This window comes from Lycium ferocissimum, chromosome 11, assembly GCF_029784015.1.
Source record: "Lycium ferocissimum isolate CSIRO_LF1 chromosome 11, AGI_CSIRO_Lferr_CH_V1, whole genome shotgun sequence".
NCBI classification, from domain to species: domain Eukaryota; kingdom Viridiplantae; phylum Streptophyta; class Magnoliopsida; order Solanales; family Solanaceae; genus Lycium; species Lycium ferocissimum.
Window position 1 is genome coordinate 28,112,503 of NC_081352.1, and position 20,713 is coordinate 28,133,215.

General features: G+C 34.8%; 2 protein-coding genes across 2 annotated transcripts; both read left to right on the forward strand.

Annotated features, from left to right (window-relative positions):
- The first annotated feature begins 1,655 nt into the window (after positions 1-1,655).
- Positions 1,656-9,813, forward strand: LOC132036543 (beta-glucosidase 47-like). Its single transcript, XM_059426901.1, has 12 exons — positions 1,656-1,883; positions 1,997-2,063; positions 2,389-2,447; positions 4,188-4,263; positions 4,869-4,943; positions 5,554-5,641; positions 6,626-6,878; positions 7,095-7,210; positions 7,882-8,131; positions 8,499-8,601; positions 9,360-9,468; positions 9,583-9,813. Exons 1-12 carry the CDS (start codon positions 1,728-1,730, stop codon positions 9,635-9,637), a joined length of 1,407 nt encoding a protein of 468 aa, XP_059282884.1. The 5' UTR covers positions 1,656-1,727; the 3' UTR covers positions 9,638-9,813.
- A 3,205-nt stretch (positions 9,814-13,018) lies between these two features.
- LOC132037991 (polyadenylate-binding protein RBP45-like) lies at positions 13,019-20,234 on the forward strand. The gene is made up of 7 exons (XM_059428705.1): positions 13,019-13,351; positions 15,052-15,523; positions 18,901-18,956; positions 19,030-19,160; positions 19,246-19,345; positions 19,440-19,601; positions 19,838-20,234. Exons 1-7 carry the CDS (start codon positions 13,073-13,075, stop codon positions 19,838-19,840), a joined length of 1,203 nt encoding a protein of 400 aa, XP_059284688.1. The 5' UTR covers positions 13,019-13,072; the 3' UTR covers positions 19,841-20,234.
- The last annotated feature ends 479 nt before the right edge of the window (positions 20,235-20,713 follow it).

The following is a 20,713-nucleotide window of genomic DNA, read 5'->3' on the forward strand; positions in this document are numbered from 1 at the left end:
TAATTGATAACTCTCGAATTCCAATATTCATACCGTAAAGAAATGACACTTGGATTTAACTCAACCACAAAAGTTAGCTCTTGAGGAGAGGAAATGCCCAAGTCCAAATAAGCAGACTATCAGTCCATTCTCCAATCAATGTTGGAATCTAACCCACTCTAACACTCCCTTCACGCTCAGGCGCAACTAGAGCGTGGCCTAAGAGCCCAAACAGGGATGAACCTAGCTCTAATACCATGTAAAGATATGACACTTAGGCATAATATGACAATTGAGTTTAACTCAACCCAAAAGCTAGCTCTGGAGGAGGGGATTGTCCAAATCCATATAAGCGGACTACCAGACCATTCCCCAACCAATGTGGGACTCTAACTAGGGGTGGGCATGGTACGGTATGGTACGGTATTTGAAACTTCGGTTCGGTAACTTCGGTTTTCGATTTCTAAAAATACTAGACCATTACCATACCAAAATAATTCGGTATGGTTCAATATTTCTAAGTTCGGTTTCGGTATTTTCAGTACGGTAATTCGGTAACCATAGTTTGTTTGACTTCAACTTACATATATACTCATATAATAAAGGATTATGACTTCGACTTTTCAAGGAACGTCTCAATTATATTAAACTAATACCTTACACATGTATACATATTCAAAAGAAAGTACAAGCAATTTTCTTCGTTATTCGATTACACAAAAATTACATTTGAATCACGATAGAGTAGTCGAAGTTACAAAGTCTAAACAACATTAACCAAAACTAAGCATAATCCGTAGTCTTGTACAATTTACACCAAAAATTCCATTTAATTACATCCAAAATCTAACTTGAATGAGATGTATTTTTTGGTACAAAAACTAATCTATATATTTAATAGCATTAAGTATAATATATATGGATTGTATATGTAGTATAAACTTCGGTACGGTATATGGTATCTCGGTATTCTTTTTATAAATACCGAATACCAAATAATATTAAAATGCATACCAAATACCGTAATATCGAAACCGCGGTATTAAAAATTTCGGTTTCAGTATGGTATTCGGTATATACCGTACCATGCCCACCCCTAACTCTAACCACTCTAATACATATATGACTTGTTTAAGAATTCGGACCATAAGATTTAAAGGGTATGTTGATATATATATATATATATATATATATATATATATATATATATATATATATATATACATACATATATATTTATATATGTATATATATTATACGTATTTTTAGTTTCAGATCACAAGATTCAAAAGTCCCTTTATTTTCTTAAATTTTGTACCTAGTCAAACTAAAACACTTAAACGAAAACGGAGAGAATAATTGAGATTAATTTGTACCTTATTTTTCTCTAATTAAGGCTGCATGATACTCCAAGACCATATGCATTTTTTTCAAACAACTTCCTTTATGTAATTATAGGTCTATTTCGTTTCTTTTTTAATACCTTTAATTCAACAAAAATTTTACACCTAGGGGTCGATGCATCTAGAAGTACTCGATGGACATGATCACTAATATCTCAATTATGGTGAATCATACAAAGAAAAAAGAAAAAAAACTCTCAACTATTGCCTTGCACTCTTTAAAGTCTTAGTGCCGTATGGCTTTTTCTATATAAAGACTTGGGGTACCTTCTTTCTATATCTATATCATCTTCAAAATTTGGAATATACAATTAGGAAAAAAAGAGGGTCTATTCTTTAAATATTATGGAACCAAATACTGTAATGTTGTTTTTTGCACTTAGTGTTTGTTTTTCTAGTTTCATTGTATCATTTTCTCAGACAGAAAAACTTAGTATTGTCAAAGAATCGGTTTCATTTCCAAGCAATTTCTTGTTTGGAACAGCCTCTTCTTGTTACCAGGTTTTTAATTAATATTTGCTCTACTTAATTCTTTTTAACATCTTATTTCATAGTTGTAATAACTCTTGGTTTTGGGGCCTTTTTATATATAATTTCCCTTGTTTCTTTTGCAGTTTGAAGGAGCTTTTCTCAGTGATGGGAAAGGCCTAAACAATTGGGATGTTTTCACTCATGAAGCTGGTGATATTCTATAACATGTCTCAATTTCTTCCCAATTTCCCATTAGGATACTACAACAACAAAAACAGGAATTAGCGACGGACAACATGTCGCTAAATAGCAAAAAAGTAGTTAATTCTATTTAATGACGGATTAACGATTTATAAAAAAAATTGTTAGCTAGGAGCTATTTAGCGATATATTACTGACGAACTTCGTAGCCAATTCCTGTTTTTTAGTAGCTATCTTGATACCACCCACTCCATACCCCCAAAAGAACAAAGAAAAAGAAACAAGGATCATCAAGAATTCTAATGGAGTATTGATTACTGGGATGTTGCTGCAGGTCACATAGCAGATGGAAGTAATGGAGACATTGCTCTCGATCATTATAATCGATATCAGGTACAACATTGATGCACCCGCTTCTTCTTCTTTTACATGTTGAATAATCAGTGGTTCGAAATTTACTGATTCGGCTAATTTGAATTTTCATCGATTCACTAAAATGATAAAATGTTGTATACCAGATAAAAAGTTCTTCATTTCTCAAACTCGAGACCTTTAATTAAAAGTTAAAGGAATCTCATTCATCCAATCAGTATATAATAATCAAACAATTACACAGTACTCCATCGTGATAATTCAAGATTGGTAAGTTATTTGTCCACAATTATATTCGTTTCTGCCCTTGAAGCCTGAAAATTAGTCCACGGACTGGCCTGAACCTTCCTACGTCAGGAGCTTTTAGATCTTCACAAGAGAAAACCAGGTCGTAAAATGACTATGAATCTCTAATAACCAGGTCGTAAAATGACTATGAATCTCTAATATTTTATCTTCTAGATCTGTCTCAAGTGAAAATAAAAATTTCTTGAGAGATTGGACATAAAACCTATATATATATAAAAATATATAGTGGGCCACAAAACCGATTATCACTGCCATACTATCAGTCAGTCAAGGTTCAGGTTTTCCATCCAAATGTTTAAAAGACATTTCTAAAGGAGCATGGCATAAATTTGGATTAATGGAAGCTTCAAAGCGGTATTGAATATTGGGTGAGAAACCAAAAGAAAAACTGATCCAGTATGAGTTCAAACAAAAATGGGATTCTTGAAAAAATTTGGGTGGTTTTATTATTAGCTACATGAAGGGCTACCTTACACTTCACATAATTTGTTTTTTCATTTGGGGAAGTAACTGTCCAAAGGAAGACATAATATTTTTTCGTCTCAATTTATGTGATATTTTTAGTTTTTAGTCAATTTTAAAACGAATGACACATTTCTATAATTAGTGATAATTTAACTTTAGTTCCACACAAGGATCTCTGTCTTATTTTAGATCAAAATTTAAAAAGTCTCTATCGTTTCTTAATTAGTCTTTCGATGCATTAATGCATAAATTGGACGGAAGAATTAGGAGTATCTAATATGTGCATACTCCTTTTTGCATTTTTATAATAGGAAAATAACATATTTACAATTCCCTTTTTATAAACCACTGTATCGATGGTTTTCTCTTTGGCGCATTGTTTAATGTTTACTGCAGTTTTAGCTTTTTCTTTTTCTTGCACATGCTAAATTTCACCGTCTTTGTGGTACCTATTTTCTTTCTTGCACATGCCAAAATTTCACCACCCACCAGATATCTTATTTTAAGTAGTTATATATGGTCCTGGAAATTTCCTTTTGTGGACAAATTTTTTCTGGACCAGTGAGGAATATTGTGGTGTTTGCTGAATCGTTGTCCCACAAGCATAGTGTCCTATTATGCAAATGATTGGGTATACATATGCGGCATATCTGTGACCAATACTATAGGAATATATATTTTGCTTTCTCCTTCCCGATCACCTTATGCATTGATGTGACACATAAAAGTGGAGCAAAAGCAACATGCACCTACTCATAATATGGTGTAAATTAATAAATTCAAAAGACAAAGTATTTTTAATACATAAATCTATTAGTACTACTTAAGTTTGGTAAAATTATCTATATTTTCACTTTAATTGTTAATTGCTGAGGTTTGTGTACCAAATAACAAAAGATATAGACCAATATACCTCATCTCCAAAGCACGAAAAGTAGAGAAAGGCTTAAAATCCAAGAATTCTGATTTTTCTTCCATGCTAAACAGGAGGACATCAAGCTCATGGAAGATATGGGAGTGAATAGCTTTCGTTTCTCTATCTCATGGGCAAGAATTTTGCCTAGTAAGTTACAACTATCACTTCTCTTATAGTTTGTTTGGCGAAATCTTTTCAACCCAAAAAAAAAAATTGCACTTATTTTCAAGAAAGAAGGTGTTTGGCCAATTTTTTTGGTGAATAAACAAGTGCTTTTGAATACCTATTTTTTTCTCTTTTAACCAGAAGTTGTTCTTCATCAAAAGTTTGGATTTTTCTATGGGTTTTGAAGCTAATAAGATATCTAGGGCGTCTATCCACGTGTGGGTTTTTCCAAAAATAAGTATTTTAAATTTTTTAGGACAAGATGGCCTTATCGAAATTCAAATTTATCAAATTAAAATTAATAGTATCTTCCTTTTTCATAATTTGACATGTAAAATTACTTTTCGAATATACTGGTCAAACACTAACTACTGACAAAATCGACACCTAAATGATTAGTCGAACGCGATGCATCGCTACTCTGCCCCAAAACACTCCTATAAATAATACTTTTCAAAATAAGTTGATTTCGATAACTTGGCCAAACAAGCTATTACTCTCTCACTTTAGGAAGTAAACTCCTTAATTATTGGCCTCAAGTGTCATTTTCCCTTAACTCTTTCTTGTCCCAAAAAAAACTGGATCAGAGGGGATGTATGGAGATGTCAATATGGCTGGAATTCAGCACTACAATAAGCTGATTGATGCACTCCTACACAAAGGTTACTTCTGCTTCTCTAATCGATAAAAGTTTTGATCTCACAATAATCTTATTCAACTATTGAAAATTATGTAGTAAAATTATTTTTCTCTATTTTATCGTTAAAAAAAATCACTTTTCTATAGCTATTGACAACCAAAAAAAAACGGTTTTGTGAATTGTTCAACATCCAACTACTAATTTGACATTTATAGATGTTCACATAGTCTTAAATGATCTCAAAACCAAAAAGACATATGGAGCAGCTCCAGACCCGCTCACCCTAATATATTAATCTTAAGGGTTTATGGAGATGAGGATGCAAGCAAAATCATTCTGGTTGGATTTAATTTATTTAGTGTGGGAATCAATTGAGTTCACGTGGACTGATATAAATGCCAAATCAGGAGTTGTGTATTTTAAATTCATAAAATCACCAACCTGAATGATTTTTGGTATGGAATAGTTATAGAAAAGTAACTTTTCTTTCAAAAACATAACCAAAATGACTTTACTATGTAATTTACAATAATTCAATAATCATTTGAACAATAAACTCTAATCCTAAGTGTAACTAATTAAAAAGTGATCCTCTGGGCTCAAGCAAGTTGTTTTATTTGCTACAATTACAGGGATCCAACCATTAGTCACCTTAGTACATTATGACATACCTCAAGAACTTGAAGACAGATATGGAGGTTGGCTAAGTCCCAAAATACAGTAAGCAAGACTTCTCCCTTCTTATTATATTAGCAAAGAGTGTTCTTGGTTAAAATTGATGTGGTTTATGTTTTTATTTTATTTGTCTTCAAATTTTGTGTGTCACACCATTAAATTGTTACTGGAAATATTTTTCTATGAAGAGTATATTTGGTGTAATACACCAATAGTAAAGTGACTTTTCTGTTACAAAATAAAAAAAAGCGACATTGTTACACCATTTTCCCTTTTTAAAAATTAAACGACCATATAAGCAGTCAACTCAGTAATTTGACATAAGCTTTACACTAGCATTGCTATATATTTTGTTGGAATAAGAATAAGGGTCAAATGTTCTTAATCTTCTTTTTTCTTTAGTTTTGGTACTTCATTAGTCGGATCATTAAATCCTAGTATTATAGTTAAGAATCTCTCAAAGCGACCAAAGTCATCAAGAATTCATGTGTACCTATTCTGTATTTTAGAAGCAATGACAGCAACAATTGTCCCTTGATCCCAAGCAAGTTGGAGGTCACTATATGAAAGATAGTCCATGTCACACACTTCAAGATGTATTTAGAAGCAAACTTGGAAAAAAAATACTTCCAACCCATTTTACTTTTACTAAGTTTTAAGTTATTTATTTTCTTATAATTTGTTTAAGTATCTATTAAAGCTTTTTATTATTATTATTATTATTATGGCTATATATAACATACCAAACAAAAAAATTAAATTGGTCAATTTGAGCTACATCTCAGCTCAACTTTTTTATGCACCGAATTGGACGAGTCAAAGTAAGTTGAGTTAATAAATTTACGGATCATTTACCCGCTCAAAATAATGACCTTGTCAGTAACCCGACGAGTCATGTCTTCATGAGCTATTATGCTGAAAATATTATGTTTCTTTTTCAGGAAAGATTTCAGTTATTATGCAAACATATGTTTCAAATATTTTGGGCTGAACTTTATCAGTCATGTACATATTATGTTTCTTTTTCAGGAAAGATTTCAGTTATTATGCAAACATATGTTTCAAATATTTTGGGGACAGAGTGAAATATTGGGTGACTATAAATGAACCAAATGTAATGGCGGTTCGTGGCTATAGATCGGGGACATTCCCGCCTGCAAGATGCTTCGGTTCGTTTGGTAATTGCAGTGCTGGGAATTCAGAAAAAGAGCCTTTTATAGCAGCACATAATATGATTTTATCTCATGCAGCTGCTGTTAGCATTTACAAAAACAGATATCAGGTTCTTTAATTTATTTCAATCTATGTTGCTCGGACTCTACAAAACTATTGTCACACTAGTGTCAGATCCTCCAAAAATGCACTACTTTAGAAAAACTGACATGCACTTGACATTATTTTTGAAGTATCCGACATAAATTTTAATCAGCCCTTAGATGAAGTTGGTTTGAAGGCTATAAGAAGACAAGTATTAGTTTGTTTTATGTTTGGCATACAGGAAAGACAAGGAGGTATGATTGGAATTTCCTTGAATACACAATGGTATGAACCTTTTAGCAATTCCCCAGACGACAATTCTGCAGCGCAGAGAGCTCGATCTTTCGTTTACAACTGGTAAGCCTTCTTTATCAATGCTTAAATTCCAGTCTTGTATCTTATGCACCAAATGGAGAAGGGGAAGGAAAACAAGAAAAAGAAATGTAATTTTGGAGTGTGTTTGGTTTAAAGAAAAATGTTTTTTGAAAAGTTAAGTGATTTTCTTACTCATTTTCTGATATTTGGTTTGTAATCAAAAAACATTATTCTAAAGTTTGTAAGCAGAAAACATTATTCTAAAATATATGACATATAATCCAGACAAATATAGTAGTATAAAGGTATGGGGGAAGTTAGTGATAGGGAGTAAGGGAGTTTGGGGGGTGGGGTCGGGGTAGGGGGGTGATGGGGAGTGGCGGGGGGGGCGGGGTGGAGGCGGGGGGGGGGGTTTGGAGTGGGGTGTTTGGTGTAGGAAGGACAGCATCAACGTGGAATTTCACTTATGTAACTTGTTTTACTAACTCTAACCAAGAAAATTATTTTCCTCATTTTTAAAGAGCTTATTTTTTTAATGGTTCCCAAAACATTTTGATCAATGAAATATGAGAAAATTGAAAATTATTTTCCTATGTACCAAACACATCCAAAACTGGTAGCATTTCAGGTCTAGTTTACAGCACTTCAATTATCAATTAAAGCTCGGTACAAAAAGTTTTGACCGTTTTGATGCAATATAAATTGGTATGCAGGTTCTTAGACCCTATTATATTTGGAAGATATCCTGAGGAAATGCAACAAATTTTGGGAAACAACCTGCCTGCATTTTCAAGAATTGATTTGAAAAAACTGAATAATGGCTTAGATTTCATTGGCATCAATCATTACACAGCTGCTTATATTAAAGATTGCTTGTACTCTACCTGTGAACATGGATATTCTTGGTCAGAGGGTTCCTATTTTCGTGCTACAGAAAAAGATAGTGTGTACATTGGGAAACCCGTAAGTATTTATTGTGATCAGTACTACATTTGGGAAAATTATAATCAAATACCATTTGGCCATTTAGTTTCATGAAATAGGTACACATTGTATAGGTAATGTATACTTCATTCTAAATATACACATACTATACATACCTATACACATTATATATGTAACTGAAGTGTATACTTTATACGAAATATACATATACTATACATACCTATACACAACATTATACAGCTGAAATGTATAGGTAGTGTGTACTTCGGTCGTGTTGGTAAACTAGTTGGCCGAAGGGTACATTTACGTAAGTTTCTTCAGAAACTCAGATAGATCTTATGACAGTGCAAGAGTAATTGACTTTTTTACTTTATAAATGGTTCAGACTACAATGGACTGGCTATTCGTGTACCCTCAAGGAATGGAAAAGCTTGTGATGTATATGAAGGACAGATTCAACAATACTCCAATAATCATCACTGAGAATGGTAACAGAATGCAATTTACAAACAAAACTTAATTGTCATTGTTAGGTAATAAGTTGGATAAAATGCAAGTTGATCTCTTCGGGCAATTTCCATTACGTTAAACCAGTTCCAAAATATTCGTAATATAGTGTGATATTATCTATTTTGAACTTAACTCGCTCGGTTTTCTCCAAAAATCATCACGCCAATAACAATATTCTTACATCTTATATGTATCTTCTTCTATTTTTTTCCAGCTATCAATATGCGACTTTGTTCTCACACCCAACAATCTTTCTCTTGAACTAAGTTCCACATGATCCATCATGAACTAAGTTCTGCATGATCAATCACCTTATCAGCTTATCTGGAGATGAACTATGTGTCACCCACACCATTCAAGTATTTATGACCACCAAAGCTCTCATGCTTCTTTGGTGGATGTGTTTCCAATTAGGGGTAAATGTAAACCGGCCAATAGACGAGCAAAGACACTTAAACCGGCTAGTATACGAGCAAAGATACTAAGTCGAGCCCCACGCTATCTCTCTGCCATCTCCATACTTGTCTCCTTTGAACCATTAACTTTGATATCAGTTGTTGACTAAATCAGCCCAAAGATACTCTTAACATGGTGTGATATTATTTGTTTTAGGAATCTCATACCATTAAGAGTATCGTTACACTTTGTATATAACTTTCTTTTCTATTTGGCTATCAATATAAAACTTTATTTGCGCACCCAATAACTTCATAATATGTCGGCAATCTTGCGATAGCATTCTTTGAGAGTGACAATCCCAATTCTTCCCTAGAAGATGCCCTTAATGACACTCAAAGAGTAGAGTACATGCATAGCTACTTGAATTCCTTGGAAAATGCAATGAGGTACTTCTCACCCTCTCTCCAACACATACTAATCTCACGTATTGATCGTATAAAAAATCTTTATATTGTCGGTATTTATAAATTAAATCCCTTTTTGGTTGATTTTATAATCAGGGAAGGTGCAGATGTGAGGGGGTACTTCGCTTGGTCGTTCTTTGGACAACTTTGAATGGTTAGAAGGATATACAAAAAGATTTGGACTGCATTATGTTAATTTTACAAATCTCCAACGAACTCCAAAATTATCAGCCACTCGATTTAAGGGGCTCATGTATAACTTTCAAAGCCAACTAGCAAGACATTGAAGAGTGAAACAAGTAGAAGCACCATATGTGCCTTTATGAAGATCCTTCAGCCATATTTTCTTCTTGTTTTTTTAATCTAGAGCAAGGGAGTTCAATGTGCAATGAGAATAAAATTATTCAGGCTAATCCCTTTCTTTATATAGAAGTCTATAATTATAAAGAAACTATAATTTAGAGCCCGTTTGGATTAGCTGACTATAAATAGTTGATAAGAACATTTAAGTGCTGAAATTAATTTAGCAAATAAGCAATTACGTATTTGGATAAAAGTGTTGAAACTGATAATAAATAGTTGATGCGTTTGGTAAAAAGTGTTGATAATTAAGTTGTTCTTTTGATAAAATGACTGAATACCCTTAATTTAAAAGTATCTTTGCAAGGAAGATAATGGACAATGGATATAAAAGTAGTTTAGAGTGTCAATATCATATTTTTTGATACACCAATGTAAAACTTTAGGTGAAATTTAACTTTTACTTAACTTGCCAAAAGTTGGATGACTTTTATATAATAAAAAATTGAAAAGTAATTTTTGTGTAATAAACTCAAAGTTGGATGACCATCGGTGAAAAATACCCTTAAAATATAGAACTACTCTTGGAGCACCGTACGATGCTAGAGTTCGAAAGACAAGTGGAACTCCAGGAACGATTCATAGAGTTCAAACTTTCACAATCAAAGTGTGAAATTTTATTAGAGTTTGAAACTACATGAACGATTCACGAAGTTCAAACCTTTATCAATTGAAACTCCGAAAATGATTTTTTGAGTTCAAAAGACAAGTGGAACTCCAGGAACGATTCATAGATTTCAAATTTTCACAATCAAAGTGTGAAAATTTATTGGAGTCAAAAACTAGATGAAGGGTTCATGAAATTCAAACCTTTATTAGTTGAAACTCTAGAAATGATTCTTGGAGTTTAGAGTTACACAATATAAAAGTGAAAATCTGCCATAGTTTCAAATTCATGTAATTCAAATCTTTATCAGTTCAACTTCATGAGCGATTGATAGAATTCAAACTTTTACAATCTAACTATGAAAATTTGTTGAAGTTTTGAGCTGCAGTTCAAACCTTTAACAATCCAAAATCTAAAACAATTCATAAATTTAAAACTTTCGCAATCTAAGTGTGAAAAATTGATAAAGGTTCAAATTTCATTGACTATTCATGAAGTTCAAACTGATAAATATTCTTATAATTTAGTAGTATTTTAAATTTTTAACTAGATGTATTTTTGTGAAATTTTCTTTTCCATTCAAAAATACTAACTATAGAGGTATTAAAAAATGGTTAAACAGAAAGTATGGAAAGGGTGGTAGAAATGAGCTTTGAGGAGAGGTGTGTCTATTTCGGCCATTTGGATTCCGGGGCGCAATCGACTACAAAAATATTCTCTATAAAGAGTTTGATAATCGGAAATCAAACATTGCCATATGAAAATTGAATAAAAAAGGATAAGATAAAGTGCTAAGAGACCTGTTCGGTCATGAGTTTTCCAAAACTTTTTTCACTTTGGTGTACATTAGAGCGATAAAGGACATGTGTGATGGAGCTAAGACCGGGAAAGAAAGGACGGTAGGGAGGAGACTAAACCTTGTTTTCGATGGGGTTTTTTCGGGGATCGACTCTTTTTTTTCTTTCGCCTTGGTGATGGATAAATTCAAACAATAAATATGCCTTCGTGTATGTTGTTCACGGATGACATAGTCTTAATTGATGAGACTTTGACGGAGTTAACGATAGGGTGAAAGAAAATTGGTTTTGGAGGCTAAAGGTTTAAATTGAGTAGGACTAAGATAGAATAGCAGGAAAGAGGTTCGGTGGTGTACGCAAGAGGTTGACGAGAAATGTTTGTACTCGGCCATTCAAAAAAAAAAGTTTCAAGTATCTTGGGTCTATTATACGAGGAGATAGGGATATCGACGAAGATGTTTCACATCGTATTGGTGCGGTGGATATATGTTTTGGCCTTTTCAAAACTTCTAAAAACTATCCCAAATTTTGCATTTTATATAAAAGCCATATTTATTTATGACTCAAGTACTTTATCTAATAACGGGACAGTGTTGGGCCATTAAAACTTTCATGTTCAAGATGAAATCGCGAAAATGCGAATCTTGCGATGGATTGGCACACTAGGAGGGATAAAATTAGGAATGAAGATGCCCAAATAGTAGAAGAAGAAATCCTACGAAAAATTGCTTTGCCAACTGTAGAAATTCGTTGCAAAGATAAAAATGGATCTTTGTATTGTAATTTGAATTGTAGTAGCTCGTAAATGTGTTATTAGCAGTTGTTATTAAATATCATGTTCTGCACGATTTGGGATTCGCAAGTACATATGTTTTGTACGATTGGGTATTCGTGATAGTTTTTAGAACTTATGGGCATAAATAATGTTTCATGTTTTTCAAAACAAAAAGTGAAATATGTTTTGAAAAAATATGACCAAACACATTTTCAAAACTCGAAAAGCTTCACCCAAATCAAGTTTTTCAAATTTTTTTGGGGAATCTATGACCAAACGCTAGCTTAGACTACGGTTGAAACCAAAATGGTTATGAGTCATTTGGTACGCGGACAAAATTATCCCGATATTATAATCCTGGGATTAATTTATCCCATCTAAAAGGTGGGATAAAATAATCCCAAGGTTAACGATATAAGGTGGGATATCCTATCTTTAACTATGTGCTTCATTTTATACCTTGTTTGGTAGAACTTATAAATCTATCTCGGAATAATTTTATACATTCTACCAAACATGATATAAAATTAATCTCAAAATTAGTATTGGAATATTCCATCTTATACGATGTACTCCCTCTGTCACATAATAAGTGACACCTTAGCCAAAAAATTTATCCCATAATAAGTGTCACTTTAGGACATCAAGACATAAATCAACTAATTTTTTCCAACTCTACCCTTACACAAAAAGTAGCAAGTTTATGTATTCAAGACAAAAAGACACATAATAACTTAGTATTATTGGATTCCCAATGTCAAAAGGACTACTCATCAAGAGGAAAAAGTAATTTATTTTTATTATATAAGGGTATTTAGTAAACTTCAAATTATATTATTAATTTTTTAAAATGTGTATTTTTAACTAAGATGATACTTATTATGAGGACCGAGTACCGAACGACCCCTAAATGGTTAAGGTTTGAGATTTCCTTTGCCAAAAAGGCAAAAACCAACTCATAAACATATCCCAAAGTAATAAAAGCCACGCAAACACATATTACACTATCCTTTTCTCTATCCTTCTCAAACCAAACCCTAGAATTCAATGGCGGCTCCACCACCACAACAACAATACCAGCCACCACAACAATGGATGGCGGCTCAGCAGCAACAACAACAACCAGGATCATATCAGGTTGCGCCGCTGCAACAACAATCGGCTGCGTATTATTATCAGCAACCTCAGCAACAGCAAACTCAGTACGGCGCGGCGGCGGCGGCTCAGCCGGCTAGTGCCGATGAAATAAAGAGTTTGTGGATCGGAGATCTACAGTTTTGGATGGATGAACAATACATTCAAAGTTGCTTCGCTCATACTGGAGAGGTATTGCTAATTCTTATATATAACAGAAAAAAAAAAAAAAAAAAAAAAAAAAATCTAGCACAACATAGATTTGTTGTTTTGTCACTAATTTATTGTGTTACGCTTCAATTTTTTTCGCGTTTAGCCCATATTTGTGTATAAACACCTTTTATTCAAGGTTGATACGTTATGTATAATGCTTTTTCCCAGGTATAATGTTGGATAATATTGTATAAACTGAAAATATGGCTCTGTGGTGTAATATTTCATGTTGGGCTGTATAATGTTGAAAATGTCCCATGCGGAAGGAAATCATGCTCAACACTTATTTGTTTTGTTTTACTAATTGCTGTGTTACGCTTCACGTTGTTGTTCTACAACAATAACTACACTTGCATCCGGTGTTGTCGAAGGCGGGTTTAAAGTGCGCTTAAGCCCTAAAGCGAGGCTCAAAACATGTTGAGCGCTTCGCCTCGCCTTATGTGTGCTTCACTTGTTATCCATACTTATTATTATTAGTCTTGGGCTAAACATGTATATATTATTATTTTGCACCATTGTGCCTTTTTTCATTAAAGCCCACGCTTTATTTGCGCTTTGCGCTTAAAGCCCGGGCTGACTTTAGAGCTTTTTTGCGCTTTTCGTTTCCTTAAGGTTCTTCGAATATTTGGAAAAATTTCTCCATGTTAGCTATGTTTTCCTAATTTTTGTGTTATGCTTCAAGTTTTTCGCGTTCTACAACAACAACTACGTATCTATTCTAACCATGCTCTACGAATCATCTATATACATTCCGCTTCCTTTAAGTTTCTTCGACAATTTGGAGAAGTTTCTCTAGGTATATTACCTGAAATTAAGCGGCAGGAAATCACATATTAGGTTATATGTGTGCCAGAGACCTATGTTGCTCGGACTCTTCAAAATTATTGATGGGTGTGTGTCGGATCCTTCAAAAGTAGTGCATTTTGTGAGGATCCGACACGGGTGCGGCATCATTTTAGGAGAGTCCGAGCAACATAGCCAAAGACATATTAGTTAATTTCCCTGGGTAGGGTGTTAAACTAGCTGTTCTGAACTGCCTAACATTGTTCTTGCCTTAAGCTTGTATTATGTGGGGTTTGTAGATGTGGGTTTCAACCAACTCAGTGCTAAGATCGGATTTTCTGTCTAATTAGAGTGTAATGGCCGAAACACAGTTTTCTCTCCTATATGTGGTAAAGCTTATAGTCAGTGGTTATGATCTCAATTTTGTGAGAGGGCAAGTCAAGGTTTTAGGGAGCTTGGGTGATGTTAGTCAGTCCTTTTTTTTGTTTATGTTGAAAATCGTAAAGTTGAGATGTTAGGCAGATATCCTGGAACTTAAAATCTATTGGTTACACACAGGAACTTAATGGTGCATTTAACCAAAAAGAATTTTGGTGCATGCGAGCAGTGTGTTTGAGCGACTGTGAGAAGAGAAGCCAGCACTTCCATCAAATATTCTAGTGTTTTCCTAGTTATATGACTTTACTATTACAATTTGATAACCACACATCTGGTTTGGTAATCCACCTGCACTTAGATGTCAGGCTTACTTTAACCATTCTTGCTTTCCCTTTCTATTTATTCTTGCCTTTTGCTATGATGATGTATGAATGTAGCGTTTTTACCATTTCAATTTTCTTCTTTTTTTGATAACTTGCTGGTGATTATGTGAGTGTTAACTGTTGTTCTTTTTGCAGGTGGTCTCTGCTAAAGTTATCCGTAACAAGCAAACTGGACAATCTGAGGGTTATGGATTTATTGAGTTTGTTAGTCATGCAGCTGCAGAAAGGACCCTACAAACATATAATGGCACCATGATGCCTAATAGTGAGCAACCCTTTAGACTCAACTGGGCATCACTCGGTTCGGGTGAAAAACGTTTAGATAATGGTCCTGAATACACAATTTTTGTTGGAGACTTGGCAGCTGATGTCACTGACTATATGCTTCAAGAGACATTCAGGGCAAACTACCCCTCAGTCAAGGGTGCCAAGGTTGTGACCGATAGGGTCACTGGGCGAACAAAGGGTTATGGGTTTGTTAAATTCGCGGATGAAAGCGAGCAAATGCATGCTATGACTGAGATGAATGGGAAGTTCTGCTCCACTAGGCCAATGCGAATAGGTCCTGCAGCTAACAAGAAGAGCTTAGCTGGTGGTCAGGTGCAAGGTATGTTCAACCTCATTGTTACTTCTACTTGTCTAAATGGATATCTTTTACAGCTGTTATGAAATGTATCTAGCTCGCAGTTGAGTACCTATGCATTCCTAGGTTTTGAATCTTTGCTCTTGTAAATTTGTCATTACGTGCTTTGACAGTTTGAGTTTTGATGGCTTGTGGATCATATTGTTTTATTTTGGGGGCAAGTGCTGGTTGTTTTAACCTCACTTGGTTAAACAGCGTTGTTATGTTTGCTCTCATTCCTTGAAGATTAACACCAGCTTTCAGCATCTTTTCTTTCCATTCGTTAAAGTCATCCCTTGAAACATTAAATCTCATAAAAATCCGGTTGTCTCGAAGCAGGGTGAATGGGAGGCTCTATGATATTGGAGCCTGGAGCTTATTTCAGCTGAAATGAGTACCTTTTAGGACGTGGTGTTGTGTAGGTCAGTTCATTTAAATGTGGTTAAATTTCCTTTATGTCGGATCCTCGTGGCATTAATTCTTTTATTTTTCCAGTTTCTTCCTTTTTCCATTACGCTTTCTATCAGTTTATTTTATCGCCATTTTCATATCCAGTTTCTTCCTTTTTCCATTACGCTTTCTAGCAGTTTATTTTATCACCATTTTATTCTTCATATCTTGTTAGCCTGCCACGAGTGTCACTTTGATCTTCAGATTTCCTCTAAGCTTTTCACAGTCCCAATTCCTAAATAAAGTTAACCTGGTCCTGTATGCGTCTATCTCTTACAAATTTTTTGACTTATAATGCTTACCAATTCTTTTGTTTACCTCATGACCTCTTGTACAAAAAAAATCTGCAACAGAGGAGTGGTGTTTTTGGGGTGGCAGGGGGGTGGGGTGTCCTCACTCACCATCATACGCTAATGCAGCCACCACATGCCCCTTTTGGTATACCATACTTGTCATGGTTCGTTCTGCTTGTAGTGGCTATATATGATCCACATGTGGCTGCATGTAGTTTTATAATTTGAGTTTGTGAGATTCTAGTTCACAATTCTTTTGTTTTTTGCCTGAAGTTCGTATAGTTATTTTTACCAATTCTTTTGTTTACCTCATGACCTCTTGTACAAAAAAATCCGCAATAGAGGAGTGGTGTTTTTTTTTTTTTGGGGGGGGGGGGGGGGTGTCCTCACTCACCATGATATGCTAATGCAGCCACCACATGCCCCTTTTGGTATACCATACTTGTCATGTTCGTTTCGTTTCTGCTTGTGGTGGCTATTATGATCCACATGTGCCTTCATGTAGTTTTATAATTTGAGTTTGTCAGATTCTAGTCCACAATTCTTTTGTTTTTTTCCTGAAGTTCGTATAGTTAATTTTAGGCTTAATGCATATCGGGCCCCCTAAACTTACCCCTTTTTTCCATTTTGGCACCTCAATTAAGTGTTATTCCTATTGAACCCCTGAACTTGGCCTCAAGGGTGTTTATTAAACACAATCCGACTTACATAGCACTGGGTAAAAATAATGTTTGTGTTTGATACACACTTGAGGCCAAGTTTAGGGGTTCAATAGGAACAACACTTACCATGATTAGCTAATGCAACCACCACATGCCCCTTTTGGTATACCATACTTGTCATGTTCGTTTCTGCTTGTGGTGGCTATATATGATCCACGAATGGCTTCATGTAGTTTTATAATTTGAGTTTGTCAGATTAACAACAACAACAACCCAGTGAAATCCCACACCGTGGGGTCTGGGGAGGGTAGAGTGTACTCAGACCCGACTCCTACCAAGGTAGGACGGCTGTTTCCGATAGAGCCTCGGCTCAATAGAAAGCATAAAAGAGGTCAGATAAGGCTAAGAAAATTCAAAGCGATATGGAAATGAAAATAACGAAAGCGACTAAGCCATGATGAAGCAGTTTGCAAAGGGGCAGTGGCTATCACAGATAAAATAAGATAATCAAAGAGTTTGTCAGATTCTAGTCCACAATTCTTTTGTTTTTTTTCCTGAAGTTCGTATAGTTAATTTTAGCCTTAATGCATATGGGGCCCCCTAAACTTACTCCTTTTTTTCCATTTTGACACCTCAATTAAGTGTTGTTCCTATTGAGCCCCTGAACTTGGCCTCAAGTGTGTCTATCAAACACAATCCGACTTACATAGCACTGGGTAAAAATAATGTTTGTGTTTGATAGACACACTTGAGGCCAAGTTCAGGGGTTCAATAAAAACAACACTTCGTTGAAGTGCTAAAATGGAAAAAAAGGAGAAGTTTAGGGGTGCGCATATGCATTAAGCCTTATTTTTACCACTAATAGACTTTTTCTTATTCTTTTCCCTGATGGACAAAGCTCACCCATGATTCATTAAGGTATTAAACGATGTTATGGCTGTTTTACAGAGTCTCTGCCACATGGTCTCTCAATTTGTCCAATTTATATGATGTTGTTGGACGGGGTATGGGTTTATAATGTTAATTTGACTTGCTTATTTATATTAGTGATGCTGAGATAATTATAAGTAATGGTTGATAAGCCCCAAGGGCTTTGGTTCGATAGGAAGGTAGTACAACAAGGGATATCTGGTTGGCTCACGTCGCTAGGTCGAATTCGGTTGAGAAGTAATTTTAATGTTGATTAACCGCTCTTTCAAATCTTCGACATTTGTTCTTCCTGTTTTTCATAACTTTGAACCCAATAAGAAATACAACAACACAACATACCCCAGTGCAGTCCCACAAGTGGGGTCTGGGGATTGTGGGATGTACGCATACCTTTCCCCAACCCTTGTGGGGTAGGAGCCTGTTTCCGACAGACCCTTGGCTCAAAGAACCTAATAAAAATATGAAATTTTAATTTTATCTTGCTTGCCAAGCACTTTATAAAGCTAAATAATGTTTACTATGTTTCCCTGGTAATGAAGAATGTCAGTTCCCAATAAAAGGGCATGTTTACTGTGGAGTTTTGTGTTTTTTGGTTTTTTTTTGGGGGGGGTAATAAGAAGATGTTTCTATGAATGCTTGAATATTCATATCTGATGCTTTCTTTGGTTCTTTGAGACCCGTATGATTTAGTAGGTAATATCCCCTAATCATTATGCATTATCAAAGGACAGTAGTGGCTCAGGGTGTCTTTCTTATCTTTTGAATCCAATAGTGTTCTTTTCAGATGCTAGGTGTAATGAATCCTTAAACTTGTTTGTATCGATTTATCACGGAATGATCTTTGTGCTTTTAGCTGTGCTCTATTTGATTGTTTTGACTGCTCCTTAATGTTTTACTGTACACGTGCGTGTAATTTTCTTTTCCACCTCTTTCCAGTTTTTTGATAAATGCTAGGAGTATTTCTTTTTAAATGGACTAAAAAAAGTTTACCCGCTTGTACCCTCATCTATGGCTTTTTCATTTGCAGCTTCATATCAAAGTACCAATGGAACTCAAAATGAGGATGACCCTACTAATACAACTGTCAGTACATTTGTCTATGGAAGTTCTAGAATTTTCTGTGGACTTCTACTCATTAAGTTGACGTTGATTGCAGATATTTGTTGGGAATTTGGATGCCAATGTTACGGATGACCATCTAAGGCAGGTTTTCGGACATTATGGACAGTTGCTTCATGTGAAAATACCAGTAGGCAAACGATGTGGCTTTGTTCAGTTTGCTGATAGGTAAAATAATGTGCCTTGTGAAGTTTAAATGTTAAATTTAACTGCAAGAGTAACTAACATGTGGAACCTTTGTTTGTAATGGCAGGAGTTGTGCTGAGGAAGCTCTAAGATCATTGACTGGAACTCAGCTAGGTGGACAAAGTATCCGCCTTTCATGGGGTCGTAGTCCTTCCAACAAGCAGCAGGTTAATAGTGGTGCCTAAATGTTATTTTTTGTTTCTGACACTAATCTTAGTGCGCAAATCTGATATACATGATGTTTCATCTTCGGTTGTACAGCCTCAGGCTGACCCAAGCCAGTATGGTGGTTATTATGGTTATACAGCTGGATATGATGCCGCCGCTGCCTATGGTTATGCTCAACCTGCTCAGGATCCTAATATGTATTATGCGGGTTATGCTGGCTATGGAAATTACCCTCCACAGCAGCAGCAACCACAGGTTTGGCCATACTCTTTCAGCAACTTATTAATTTCAAATTTTAACTTGTCTACTTAAGACTTAAGGAACGAATTTTACAGGTGACTGGTTATATTGCTTGAGAAATTCATTACCTTTTGTATTTCTTATGTGTGTTTTTAAAAAGTGGCGAGTTAATCTAATTAATAATGTGGTAATTCATTCACCTACAGATACATTATTTTAATACTTGTTGCTATTCTAATGTGGCTGTGCAGTGATCTGCCGATTAAAGGAGCTGCCTAGAGCTTCCTAGCACAGTAATGGGACGACGTACAAAAGGTGGAAGGACATCGTTTTTGAAGTTTGCATCAAATTTAGTATAAGATCGCTGCTGTAGGCTGGTTCTTGATGATTAGTATTTATGGTTGTTGTCAACCAACCACTCACTTTTCTTTAGTTCTTTTCTGCTATATCTATTTGGTTCTTTATTTTTCTTTTTTGCTTGATCTTTCTGGTTTTTGCCCTTTTATGTTTATTTCATGTGTTTCCAACTTGGTATTTGGATATTTGTTCTAGTTGCCTTTTATGGCACAAGGTTATAACTTATACGTAAGGGGTAAACATACATTGTAATCTGCGATAATTTATGTTTCAGTTCATGTTTCTAAATAATGGCGTTTTTGCTTAACCTTTCTTTCGTGCAACAATGGCTTCCAGTTCTGTTTTACTGTCATTGCTGATACTCGAGATCAGTTCTTGTAGGACTCTCAGAAGGCATCCTATTGTTGATCTCCTTTTCGTAAGTAGTGTTTGGATTAAAGCGGTTTGATTGTTGAGAATGTGTTTTAGTTTTTCTGGAATATATTATGCGTGTAGAATTTAAAATGGTTGATAAGTTTTAATCTTTCTTTTGAATAAATATCCTTCAAGCCCTAAATTTAGTGCTCAGGGCTTTTGTTATGTTTATTTTGTTTACTTGCAAATCTTTGCATGAATCACATTATTTTAAAATTGCGTCTATTGATTTTATATCTTATCCAAAATATGGTTGCTCGCGAATTGAGAACCAAACCAGGTTTAATGGATGATTTTGTAGGAGTTGTTTGGTTTAGGAGCCAGTTTTGCATGGATTAAAATGCTAGGATTAGATG

Excerpts from the sequence above, each read along its gene's own strand:
- LOC132037991 (XM_059428705.1), top strand. The coding sequence starts at position 13,073 with ATGGCGGCTCCACCACCACAACAACAATACCAGCCACCACAACAATGG. Across the intron at positions 15,524-18,900 it reads AGCTGGTGGTCAGGTGCAAG|CTTCATATCAAAGTACCAAT; the intron begins GTATGTTCAACC and ends TTTCATTTGCAG. Across the intron at positions 18,957-19,029 it reads ATGACCCTACTAATACAACT|ATATTTGTTGGGAATTTGGA; the intron begins GTCAGTACATTT and ends CGTTGATTGCAG.
- LOC132036543 (XM_059426901.1), top strand. The coding sequence starts at position 1,728 with ATGGAACCAAATACTGTAATGTTGTTTTTTGCACTTAGTGTTTGTTTT. Across the intron at positions 8,132-8,498 it reads GTGTGTACATTGGGAAACCC|ACTACAATGGACTGGCTATT; the intron begins GTAAGTATTTAT and ends TAAATGGTTCAG. Across the intron at positions 8,602-9,359 it reads AATAATCATCACTGAGAATG|CATTCTTTGAGAGTGACAAT; the intron begins GTAACAGAATGC and ends ATCTTGCGATAG.